The sequence below is a fragment of the Saimiri boliviensis genome, chromosome 10, assembly GCF_048565385.1.
Source record: "Saimiri boliviensis isolate mSaiBol1 chromosome 10, mSaiBol1.pri, whole genome shotgun sequence".
Taxonomy (NCBI): Eukaryota; Metazoa; Chordata; class Mammalia; order Primates; family Cebidae; genus Saimiri; species Saimiri boliviensis.
The window spans coordinates 611,056-624,185 of record NC_133458.1 but is presented as its reverse complement, the minus strand read 5'-3'; the positions used below and the strand labels follow the sequence as shown (position 1 = coordinate 624,185).

The 13,130-nt window shown below is 51.0% G+C and overlaps 1 protein-coding gene across 3 annotated transcripts in view; it reads right to left on the bottom strand.

The window, feature by feature from the left end:
- ESYT2 (extended synaptotagmin 2) overlaps nt 1–2,969 on the bottom strand; it is a 106,093-nt gene extending 103,124 nt beyond the window's left edge. Inside the window, exon 1 of one of the 3 annotated variants that reach the window (XM_039472752.2) lies at nt 2,516–2,969. In XM_039472752.2, the coding sequence (XP_039328686.2) occupies nt 2,516–2,845 (330 nt within the window). In that variant the 5' untranslated portion in view covers nt 2,846–2,969. Of the gene's footprint in view, nt 1–2,168; nt 2,331–2,515 lie in introns of those variants that run through there. The other 2 variants (XM_039472753.2, XM_074378837.1) reach the window with 2 other exon arrangements.
- Between the last annotated feature and the right edge of the window lie 10,161 nt (nt 2,970–13,130).

Sequence of the window (13,130 nt, the reverse complement as noted above, 5' to 3'; positions counted from 1 at the left end):
GTTTGTATGAGATGGAGTCTTGCTCTGTCGCCAGGCACCAGGCTGGAGTGCAGTGCGCAATCTCGGCTCACTGCAACCTCCACCTCGCGGGTTCAAGCAATTCTCCTGCCTCAGCCTCCCAAGTAGCTAAGACTACAGGCGCGTGCCATCATACCCAGCTAATTTTTGTATTTTTTAGTAGAGACGGGGTTTCACCATGTTGGCCAGAATGGTTTTGATCTCTTGACCTCATGATCTGCCCGCCTCGGCCTCCCAAAGCTGGGATTACAGGCGTGAGCCACCGCGCCCGGCCCACAAAGATTTTTACAAGCAAATTTGATATTAGCCAATGAACCAAGTATCTATGAAAATCAGCATCATCACTTCCTGCAAATTTCAGCACTGATTACGCTGCTGTTTTGGTAATGGATGGTAATGGACTCCGTTTTTAGCTACTTCCAAATATTATGTATCTGAGTGTAACACAGACACGAAACGCCACTTTAATTAAAGTCCTTTTGCATTTGCAAAGCGCACCTCTTCTATTCTTGGTTTTTCCTACCTTGGCTCCTCAAACTTCCTGTTTTCTATAGGCCCCTTGGGTTTTTCTTGCTGCTAGCTAAAAGCTGTATCATGCCAGTTACTTTGGTTCTCGAAATACGACTGTCCCACATGCTCACCACGCAAGGGCAGAATTGTAAATTCCCAAGCCCCCTTACTGTTAATATTCTTTTTTTTTTTTTTTTTTTTTTTTTTTTTTGAGACGGAGTTTCGCTCTTGTTACCCAGGCTGGAGTGCAATGGCGCGATCTCGGCTCACCGCTACCTCCGCCTCCTGGGTTCAGGCAATTCTCCTGCCTCAGTCTCCTGAGTAGCTGGGATTACAGGCATGCGCCACCATGCCCAGCTAATGTTTTGTATTTTTAGTAGAGACGGGGTTTCACCATGTTGACCAGGATGGTCTCGATCTATTGACCTCGTGATCCACCCGCCTCGGCCTCCCAAAGTGCTGGGATTACAGGCTTGAGCCACCGCGCCCGGCCTACTGTTAGTATTCTTACTCCAATTGGAATCTGCCGTCACAAAGCAGCATCTACTATCTTCTTGTCTTGGGCACGCCTACTTTCTAATTCTTGTTTGCCATTGTGTCATGCCTCACTTCCCATGTGTCTCCTGACTGGAAACAGGGACCCTTTCTCCTCTAAGGGAAAATGATGACCTTTCCGAAACCCATTGCTGGCCACCTTCACCCCAAAGTTTACATTAAGCCTAACGGAAGCATCATTAAAATCCCATTTCTTGCAATGTGAAGATGTGACGCCAAGTCATGGCTAAGAATTAGGGAATGACAAAAAAAAAAAAAAAAAAAAAAAATATGAAGCCAACTCTTCGTGTCTGTAGTCCATAAATAAATGAGGTAGAGAATTGCCGGAGTTAAAAATAAAATAATACTATGACTCTCCCAAAGCTTCCTGCCACACACACACGCACACAGATTCACGCTGGATTCAGGTCGACCCTGTATAAAAATGCTCGGTCTCACAATTACACTTGCAAAAAAGTGAAACAATCTTTCAATTATGTATTATCTCCACCTCTTTCCTGAGTCACTCACTGCCCATGAACTGCGTCAGAAACAACCAGGACATGAGTGAGTTTTCTCTGACTAGAAGAAAAAGTTAACTTCTCCCCCACCAGCTGTCATTACATTTTATTAAAACAGAGAGAAGGAAAAGCTGAAGCCACAGGAGCATGTCCAGGCTCGCAGGGCGCTGGGAACCGGCACGAGAAGAGCCCTGGGCGCTCCGAGAGCCGAACTGGCGCTCAGGACCCTAAGGAGACCCCGTGGAAGCCAAGAGAGAGCGCGCGCTCCGGGCAGGCTCGCGGCCGAAGACGGGGCACCATGCCCGGTACCTGCCGCGGGGTCCGCGGGCCGGGACAGGGAAGAGGGCTTTGTGAGGATGGGTCTCTGGGAAGATGTGTGGGACGGCGAGGGGAGGCCTCGCCAGGGCAGACGCGCCCCGGACTCGGAGCCTGGGCAGGCGGGGAGGCAGACGGGGGACGCCACTCGGACCTCGGGAGGGCACCAAGCGCTCAGGACTCGGGCGGGAGCGGCGGGCGACGGCTCCAGGCGGACAGGTTCGCAGGCAGGGGGTCGGGGGCCGCGGAGGGGCTGGGGTCTGCACTCACCCAGGCGGGCAGGTCGCGGGGAGTGGAGCGGCTGCACCGACAGGCTGGGGGCCGGGGCCGGGGGCCGGGGACCGGGGCGGGGCGGGGTCCGCACCCAGGCTGGCAGGTCGCGGGAACGGGCCCGAGGGCCGGGGCAGGGCTGTGCATTCGCCCAGGCGGCAGCGGAGCGCCTGCCTGCACCGGGGTGGGTGGGGAACAGGGGCCCCGGACTGGGCCGGGGTCTACACCCACCCAGGCGGGCAGGCCGCCAGGAGGAGAGCGCCTGCCAGGACGAGGGGGATCGCGGCCCGGGGCTCGGGTCAGGGGCCAGGGGTCAGGGGTCAGGGCGGGCCGGGATCTGCACTCACCCAGGCGGGCAGGTCGCAGGCGCGCACCCCCAGGCGCACGGCGCGCTCCTCGTCCTCCAGCAGCGCCAGCGCGCGGCACAGACGCAGGGCCTTGAGGCCGCGGCTGCGGCGGCACCAGGCGAGCAGCGCGAGCGCCAGCAGCACCCAGCTGAAGCTGAGCCCCAGGTAGCCCAGCGCGTACACGGGCAGCAGCAGCGCGAAGCTCCGCGCCAGCTGCGCCAGCAGCCCGGGCAGCTCCGCGCTCAGCACGCCCCCGGGGTTCTCGGGCGCCGCGCGGCCCCCGGCCCCGTCGACACCCGCCTCCGGGCCCTCGCCCCGGGCGCCGCTCATCGCCCCGCCGTGCCGCGCCGCCCTCCCGGCCGAGGCGGGCTGCGTGCTCGCGCGGATCCCGGGCGGCTCAGCTCCGCGCCGGCGCCCCTCTGAGGGGACGCGGCTCCGCCGCACGCCCGCCTCCGCCCGGGACGGCGACGTCATCACGCGGGGCGGGCGCAGCGTGGGCAGGGGGCTGGGCGCGCCGCCGGAGTGGGCGGGGCCCGCGTGACGTCACCGCGCGAGGCGGGCCGTGGGCAGGGCCGACGACTACTGGAGTGGGCGGGGCAGGCGCCCGGCGTCGGCAGGCAGGGCGCTGTCCATTGGCGCGCGGCCGCCCGGGGCGGGGACAGGCGGGGTCGCCTTCGAGGCGCGCGCGGCACCCTCCCCACTCCCCGGTAGCCTCGGGGCCCGCGGGCTGCTCTGGCTCTGGGTCGCGCCCCGTCTTGGGACTCCCGAGGCGGCTCCCGGGTGTGTGGCTGCGCTCTCGGAAGCTCGGGAAGTCGCCAAACCCAAAGGCCGACCGCCTGTGGGAGCAGCCGGCAGGCGTGAGGGTGGGCGCGGCAGGGGGCGCGGTGCGCGGCCGCTGAGCGCGGCGAGGGCGGCGGGGGGCCGGGGGTCCGGCGGCCCCGTCTGCGGCGGCTGTGCGGCCGCGAGCACCGGCGACGAGGGCCCCACCCGCCGGAGGCGGACGGGCGTTGTTGGCGGGAGTCTTTGTGTTTTCCGGGCGAGGTCGCGTGGTTTGCGTGCGAGGTCGTGGCTCTCGCGGAGTCTCGCGGGATCCGGCTGCCGCGCGTTCCGGAGGGAGAGCGCTGCGCCGTGGCCCTGCCCGCCCCGCTCGTCGGGGCTCTCGGCACTGACGGCTCGGCCGCGAGCCGGGCCGCTCGGACACGGTTCCGTTGGCACCGGAGACGCCTGGAATCCCGGAGGCCCTCCGTGCGCGGTGCCGGCAGAGCCGCGCAGACAGCGGCAGGCGCGCCGGGGGCGCCGGGGACCCTCGGGACCCCCGCCCCGGGCCCCGCGCGGCGTTGCCGCCCGCGTCCCCGTGGCGGGCAGCTGTCGGTAGCTGTTCCGGACGACGGGTGTGGGCCTTGCCTGTGAGTCCTTCCTGAGATCACTTTTCGGTTAACTCAGAAACACAGCTGATCGATCGCTGTATTTTCCGGTGAATACCATCGAGTGAGTCGTATTTGTTTTATAGTCTTTTCAGGGAAACTTCAAGCCAAACAGTAGCAAAGCACATCCTACTTGACTGCTTTTGAGCATATTCGGTGCGTTCCAAGGAAATGTTTAGTGAATTTGTAACGAAGTAGGACACTGGCAAGTAGTGAATGAATAAGCAAACGGCCCGAAGCAGGGTCACCTTTACACAGGCGTCCCTCTCCCCTAGTTCCTGTGTCTGCATAATTTTGTGTGCATATGTATGTGGAGATTATATCACATAGATAAAACACTCGACTCCGGGCAAGGGCGGTGAACCCCAACCAAGGGATAGGAGTGGTTCCCTTTTCATACTCTTCACAGTCCGTGGTTTGCCACAGCACCAAATTGTGTTGATTGTGAATATGCAACCGGTTAATGCTCGTAACACCACCTTTCATTCCAAACTAAGTCTCAACACAAGAGCAGGTAATTGCCTTGTTGACACAGAAAGGGAACGTGAGCCCTTTTGCAACTTTCCTCTACTGGGAAGTTGTAGGATCACATCCTACAGAGACTTGCGTAAATATAAGCCACACAAAAAAATCCTGTACCATGTGCCATCCGGTGGTTGACCCAACAATGTAAACTAGATTGAAGAGAAGTTCTCATGTTGCCTACCAGTCAGCCCCCAGTGTCCTCAGCTTCCCTCTGTGTGAGCCTGGGGCTTCCGGCCGCTCCCTGTGGTTAATGCCTGCAGAAAGCAGAGCCTAAGTGAGGCCCTGCAGCAGCTCAATCTTGTAAGTGTCCGTCTAACTGTAGGTCCTGCTTGGCTCTTAGATTTTTGCTAATATACCCCTCAGTCTCCTGTGACCTTTCATTACCCCTCCATCTTTCATTCTTGTAGACAAGAAAAAGTCTGTAGACAAGGAAAAGTGCTGTTTTCTCTGGAGAGTCATTCCGAGTGCTCCCGTGCACAACTGCAAAGTTCCAATCTTCCTGGTTTCGGAGGAAAGTGCTACCTTCTCCTGCTTTTGGATCCTCCCCAATACCTTAAATACGTCTCACTGTGGAGTGTGCGAGAACATGCTCTGCACTGCTTCCTTTTGGAGGTTATACCGCACATTAAATATAATGGGGACAGTGAAAGCCAGGTTTCCTGTTGTTGGAGAAGGTAAAAATATGGAGGAGGGAAGGCTAAGAAGAACACTGAAGTATTGGATTGGAACTGGAAGTGTTAATGTGAACTCATTTTTTAAATTATGTATATATAGAGAGATAGTTCCATGTGTATGCGCATGTATGTAGGTATATGTGCATAAAAGCACATTTTTCTAGTTGTTAGATATAGTGAACTCCAAGTTTCTCTTCTATGATTCAGTGTGTCAATATGTTCATCTCTCTTATTCTTTAATTTTCCATTTTAAAGTTTAGCTTCCTTGTAGTTTCAGCAAACAAGCTTTCCCAGCAGTTCTAATCAGTAGTTCACATCGGTTCCCCTGTTCCCATGTTCTGTCCTGACTCATTCCAGTCACCTGCTCTGGTTGTCTGTTCTGACTAGTTCCCTAACTGTTCTTCCTGCTAAACTACCTGTAGGGCTGGGGACCCCACAGGGTCGTGGGGTGAGCCTTATGCTGTGCTGAGGCGCAGGATCCGAGAAATAAAGAGACAGGACACAGAAGTACAAAGAAAATACAGCTGGGCTCGGGGGGCCACGTCACGTAAGAGTGGAGTCAGGCAAGGCCCTGAATGTCCAGAAGCGTGAGTATTTATTGTGTATAGGTTAGGGGGCAGGGCAGCGAGTGAAATCATCTTTAAGGATAATGATAGGGTTGTGAGCAATAAAACATGGGGTCCACCCCCATTAGGTCACCTAGGCCAGGAGGTGGACAGTGCGCAGCAAGGGGCCCGTTCCCATGAAGGAAAGGGCTGTGTGCAGTAAGGGGTCCACCCCCATTAGGTCACCGAGGCTTGAAGGTGGGCCGTGCGCAGTGAAGAGGGTGCCGTGTGCGATACTTCTATCTATGGGCAAACTACTTCTAAGAAGATTTATAGGAGGATGCTTTAAGTCACACAGCAGTGACAGAGCTGTCAAGGTTACTGCCACCTTCTGGCAGCTTCCAATGGCTTCTACGGGAAGATGCTTTTCGAGCAGCACAGTAGCAAGAGCTAATAAAGTTCACAGTCACCAAGGTGGATTGCTGTTCAGAGGGCAGCCTTCCACAAGAACTGGAGCAAGGTCCTACAACTCCTTTATCAGGAGGAGTGGCTGCTTTCGCCCCCATGCCTGCCATACGGTGGGTATCTTTACGATACTGAACGCTGCTGCCTGGGCCGTGGATTCTTGTCCTGGTGTAACTGTTTTTCCCTTAAATCATGCTCTGCACTGTCTGCTCTAGGCATTCCTCCAATTATAAGCTGCTTATTCCTTAATTCATACTCTGTACTGTGTCCACTCTAGGTATTCCTCCAATTATGAACTAAGATATAATTATAGGTATATATGTAGGGAAATATTCTTTAGGCACTCATACTGTCAACTATTATATGATTATATAGAGAGGATTATATAAAGGGAGCCATATTTCTATAAACTAATATATGGTTATAAAAGGAAATAGCTGAGTAGTAACACTATAAAGTGAGATATTCCTCAAGCCCTAACTGTGCCAGGGTTCTGCTTAGCTCTCATACCTCGGTGCCTATATGTGGGGTTACCCACACTACCCACCCGGCCTCTCTGGCTTGTACCCCTACTCTTTTTAAAGTAGCCAGTTGGAATTTGCTTAGACTGTGTGGTCTAACCTTAGCCAATATTGGAATGGCACAGCAGTAGGGGCTACCTGCATCAGGAATAAGAACCCCTTCCCCTCCCTTTAGTTGTGCACTCACGATTGCTCCATTTGAGAGACACACCCTTCTATAGAAGTAAGTTGCCTTGCTGAGGAAGTTTATATTCGAGTGCTGCTACTTTGGTGGCACAGAAAATTTACATGTAACATAGTTCTGTCTGCTGAGCATCTGGATGCAATGGTACCCCAGTACCAATGATACTGGCAGATTACCACTGAGTGAGCAAAATAGAAACCCATGAGTGGAGTCCATACTGATGACGTATATTAACAAACCAGTGATGAATGCAGGGAAAATAATAGTGGAGAAGGGGAAGCTCTTTTCAATAGAATATTAGCTCATAAATGGAGAAGGAATTATGAAAATCGAAATCACAATTTATCAATGACTGTAGTGAGGTTGTTGCAGGAGTGAGCTATAAATGGAGGCTCAGAGTGGTAGGTGGAGATTTGAGGAGGACTGAGAGTGAACACCTTTCTTCAGGGTACTTACAAGTTACAAAGAGCAAAATTGAGACTTTCTGGTGGGAAACGCCAGCAGACACCAGCGTGGCCAAGTAATGAGGTACCTGTCATCAGTGGAGAAAAACTTAAACTGAATCCTCATGCACTGTGCTGAGAAGACCACAGCAGCACGTCTGACTCTCTTCTGCCAGAAACCACAGCCTCAGTCTAGCCTGAGGGAATATCAGACCCAGAAGGAAGGCCATTCTGCTTTTTTTTTATTATTACTGTCATGAGCTAGGAACAGTGGCTCACATTTTGGGAGGCCGAGGCAGGAGGATAGCTTGAGGCTGGGAGTTCAAGACCAGCCTGGCCAACATAGTAAGACTCCCATCTTTTTTTTTTTTGAGACGGAGTTTCGCTCTTGTTACCCAGGCTGGAGTGCAATGGCGCGATCTCGGCTCACCGCAACCTCCGCTTCCTGGATTCAGGCAATTCTCCTGCCTCAGTCTCCTGAGTAGCTGGGATTACAGGCACGTGCCACCACGCCCAGCTAGTTTTTTGTATTTTTTAGTAGAGACGGGGTTTCACCATGTTGACCAGGATGGTCTTGATCTCTCGACCTCGTGATCCACCCACCTTGGCCTCCCAAAGTGCTGGGATTACAGGCTTGAGCCACCGCGCCCGGCCTCCCATCTTTATTTTAAAAGTCTTAAAATTGTCCTGGCATGCTGGCATCAGCCTGTAGCCCTAGTTACTAAGGAGGCTGAGGCAAGAGGATTGCTCGAGCTGAGGAATTTAAGGCTGCAGCGAGCTATGATTGCACCACTGCACTCTAGCCTGAGTGACAGAGAGAAACCACAAATAAATAAATAAATTTGTCATAAGAGACAGGAAAAGACTAAGAACTGTTCCAGATCATACAAGACTGAAGAGACATAACTCCATGCAATGTATGTTTCTGGGAGGTCCCAGACATGGGAAAAGTAGTGTGAGCACAGTTGGTGAAGCTTGGGTGGGGACTATGGGTTGGACAATGTATTGTATTGATACTGATTTCTCCATTGGGAGGGTTGTGTAGTGGAGGTGATCCTTGTTTTTGGAGATATTTGGGGTGCTGTGGTTTGAATGTGTCCCTTCCAAAATTCACATGTTGAAACTGAATGGCCAAGGCCAACTGTGGTAGCTGGTAATCCCAGCACTTTGGGAGGCTGAGGCAAGAGGATTGCTTGACCCCAAGAACTCAAGACCAACCTGGGCAACAGAGTAGGACCCCATCTCTGAAAAAAAAAATTAAAAATTATCTTGGCATGGTGGCATGTGCCTGTAGTCCCAGCCATTCAGGAGGCTGAGGTGGGACGATCACTTAAACCTAGGAGATCAAGTCTGCAATGAGGTCTGGTCATGTCACTCAACTCCAGCCTGGGCCACAGAGCAAGACCCTATCTCAATAAACAAGAAAAAAGAAACTTAGTGGTTAGTGTGATGGCATGAGGTGAGGCAGTGAGGTAAAAAGGCCATGAGGGCTCCTCCCTGTGGATGGAGGTAGTGACCTTCTAGAAGAGGCTTTTGGCCAAGTAAGCACTCAGCATTACTCCCTCACCAACAAGGTGCTGTCTTGGAAGCAGAGGAACCCTCACCAGGCATCACACCTGTTGGTATCTTGATCCTGGATTTCCCACCCTCCAGAATTGTAAGAAATAAATTTCTGTTCTTTATAAATTACCGTGTCTCAGGTACTTTGTTATAGCAGCATAAAATGGACTAAGATAGGAAGTGATGAATAATCATATTTGAAGCTCTTTCTCAAACGATTCAGGAAAAAAAAAAACATGATAATGTATATAGCTAGATGATAGAGCAAAGTGGAGCAATGTGTGAGGCTAGCAGTGGGAATGTGGGTGGTGGAGATAAAGGAGTTTGTTTTTGTTTTTGGTTTTTTTTGATGTAGTCTTTTGTCATGGCAGCTCACACCTTTAATCCCAGCACTTTGGGAGGCCAAGGTGGGTGGATCACCTGAGGTCAGGAGTTTGAGACTAGCCTGACCAACATAGTGAAACCCCATGTCTACTAAAAATACAAAATTAGTTGAGTATGCTGATGCCTACCTATAATTCCAGCTATTTGGGAAGCGGAGGCAGGAGAATCACTTGAACCTGGGAGGCAGAGGTTGTGGTGAGTGAAGATCTAGCTATTGCACTACAACCTGGGCAATAAGAGTGAAACCATCTCAACAAAAAAAAGATGGGGTCTTGCTGTGTTGCCCAGGCTGGTCTTGTACCCCTGGGTTCAGGCAATCCTCCCACCTTGAGCTCCCAAAGTCCTGGGATTACAGGTGTAACCCACCAAGCCCAGTCAGAGACAAGGGAGCTTTTTATACTTGCATATGTTCTCTAAGTCTGAAATTATTTCAAAAATTATTTTTAAAGCCCATATTTCCATCAGATAGCCAATTAAAAATGCATATTTGATTGAATCTCTTCCCTGCCTATAAAATACTTCCTTTTCTGGAGGTATGAAGTTAAAGCTCCTTAGTGTGACAGAGTTTTTCAAAACGTGACTGACTTGCCTGGCTGCAGTTCCAGCCACTTTCCTATGTGGTGTCATTCTGCCAATTATCCTCAAACCGTTGGATATGCTTTGGATGTTTGTCCTCTCCAAATCTCATTTTGAACTGTGATTCCCAATGTTGGAGGGGGAGTCTGGTGGGAGGTAATTGGATTATAGGGCAGATTCCTCCTGAATGCTTTTGCACCATTCCCTTGGTGATGAGTGAGTTTTTGCTCAGTTAATTCACATGAGATCAAGTTGTTTGAAAGAGTCTAGGACCTCCCCCTTCTCTCTCTCGCTCCGTCTCTCACTGTGTGACATGCCTGATCCCACTGCACCTTCTGCCATGAGTAAAAGTTACCTGAGGTCTCACGGGAAGCCAAGCAGATGCTGGCACCATGCTTGTACAGCCTGCAGAAACTGAAGCCAATTAAACCTCTTTATTTTATAAATTACCCAGCCTCAGGTATTTCTTTACAGTGACACAAAAAGAATACACCATCTCTGTGCCTGGACCATTCTAATTGTCCTGATGGTGAACTGCTATTCATATTTCAAAGTCAAATAATCAATCAATCTGTTCAATCAATTTGTGATTGTCCACCTCTGGGAAGGCTTTTGTGGTGTCTTCCTCCCCCTAAACAGTCATCTCTATACCTTGTGTTCATCACTGTGATCACCTTATTTAGTGAGTATAGCTGTGCCTCTTTGGGCTTGTCTCTTTGGAGCTGCTTATCCTCAGGAGCCCCAGAGGCAGCCCTGTGCATATGAGGGGGATCCCTAATATTCTTGGGGGAACTTTGAATTTGATGGTACATGTTACAGTCCCGAACCAAAGCCATATGTCAAGTCACAAGTTCCATTTTAGTTCTTACGAGTAATGGAGGTGATATTTTGCATGGCTTAGCTGGGTCCTCTACTTGGGTCTTCTAAGGTAAAGTCAAGGTGTTGCGAGCTTGTTCTCATGTGGAGCTCAGTATCCTCTTAGTGCATTGGCAGAGTTTAGTTTCCTGTAGGACTGAGGTCCCATTTTGTGCTGACTCTTTGGCCTTCCATGCAGCCCCCCCACAGGCCTCTCACAACATGGTAGTTTGCTTCGTCTTCGTCCAGGACAGCCCATGTGTTCTAAGGTCAGGCCCACCAGGATCATCTCCCTTTTGACTAATTCAAAGCCAACTGATTAGTAGCTTAATCACAGGAGTGACAGCCCATCACATTCACAGGTTCTGCCCACCCTCAAGGAGAGGAGACTCTCAAGAGCATGGACCACAGGGGAGACTTCTGCCTGCACAAGATCATAATTGTTAAAGAGAAGAGAGGAACATTGGCTGGCCCTCTGAAATTCTGAAAAGTACTCCAATTACGGTTTTTGTGTAATAGTGGGTAATTTATAAATTTATAAAGCAGGGTTATAGTTTTGTCATTCCACACATTTTCGTCTTTCCTGAATGCATATAATTCAGGCAATATATAATCACTATAGTAATAAAATTATTAATCACTGTATTAGTCCAGTCTCACATGGCTATAAAGAAATACCTGAGATTGGGTAACATATAGAAAAGAGGTTTGGCCAGGTGCAGTGTCTCACTGTAATCCCAGGACTTTGGGAGGCTGAGGCAGGCAGATCACGAGGTCAGGAGTTCGAGACCATCGTGACCAACATGGTGAAACCCTATCTCTACTAAAAATATAGAAATCAGCCGGGTGTGGTGATGCACAACTGTAATCCAAGCTACTCAGGAGGCTGAGGCAGGAGAATCACTTGAACCCAAGAGGTTGCAGTGAGTGGAGATCGCTCCACTGCGTTCCAGCCTGGGCAACAGAGCAAGACCTTGTCTCAGACAAAGAAAACAGGTTTAGTTGGCTCACAGTTCCTCAGGCTGTACAGGAAGCACGGCAGCTTCTTCTGGGAGGCCTCAGGGAGCTTACCATCACAGCAGAAGGAGGAGTGCGAGCAGGCATCTTATGTGTCAGGAGGAGCAGGTCCTAGAGAGAGGGGGAAGGAGCCACACACTTAAACAACCAGGTTTCACAAGAACATACTATCATGACACAGTACCAAGGGGATGCTGCTGAAAAATTCATGAGAAACCAGGCCCCACCTCCAGCGCTGCGGATTGCAATTCAACATGGATTTGGGCAGGGCCACACATCCCAACCATATAAATAACATTCACTGAGTGCTTAGTTAGTGCTAAGCACCATGCTGTATACTTTATATAATTACTCATTTAACCTTCACAGTTGCTCTACAGGGCGGCTCCCGTTTTTATAGAAGAGAAAGTGGAAATACAATGTAGTAAAACGAATTGCCCAAATTCACAAAGCACTGAGAGGCCATTGGGGTTATGGACTCAGGCACCTGGACTCCACAGCCAGTGTTAGGCCAGTTTGAGATTCTGCCACTTTGTGTAATTATCTTGCTGTGTTGACACTGTAGGTGGACTTTGTGCAGTATGGTACATACAGACATTATGTGAATGTAACACTGTACATGTGACTGCAAAACCTAAAGAGGATGGGACAGGAAGGTGGTTGCCTTATTACTATTATTTTTTAAGAGATGGGGTCTCACTCTGTCATCCAGGCTGGAGTGCAGCCTCAACCTCAATCTTTTTTTTTTTTTTTTTTGAGACGGAGTTTCGCTCTTGTTACCCAGGCTGGAGTGCAATGGCGCGATCTCGGCTCACCCCAACCTCCGCCTCCTGGGTTCAGGCAATTCTCCTGCCTCAGCCTCCTGAGTAGCTGGGATTACAGGCATGTGCCACCATGCCCAGCTAATTTTTTTTGTTATTTTTAGTAGAGATGGGGTTTCACCATGTTGACCAGGATGGTCTCAATCTCTTGACCTCGTGATCCACCCGCCTCAGCCTCCCAAAGTGCTGGGATTACAGGCTTGAGCCACCGCGCCTGGCCTCAACCTTAATCTTGACTCTGCAGCCTCAATCTCTTGGGTTGATCCTCTGGCCTCATCCTGAGTAGCTGGAACTACAGGCACATTTCACCACACCAGGCTAATTGAAAAAAAAAGTTATTAGTGGAGACTGGTCTTACTATGTCAGCCAGGCTGGTCTTGAACTCTGGAGCTCAAGGGATCCTCCCACCTCAGCTTCCCAAAGTGCTGGGATTACAGGTGTGAGCCACCTTACCCAGAGGTGGTTGACTTTTGTAACAAAGTTACTTATTGGCGGGGTGTGGTGGCTCACGCCTGTAATCCTGGCACTTTGGAAGGCTGAGCTGGGTGGATCACCTGAGGTCAGGAGTTCAAAACCAGCCTGGCCATCATGGTGAAACCCCATCTTTAGAAAAAAAAAAAA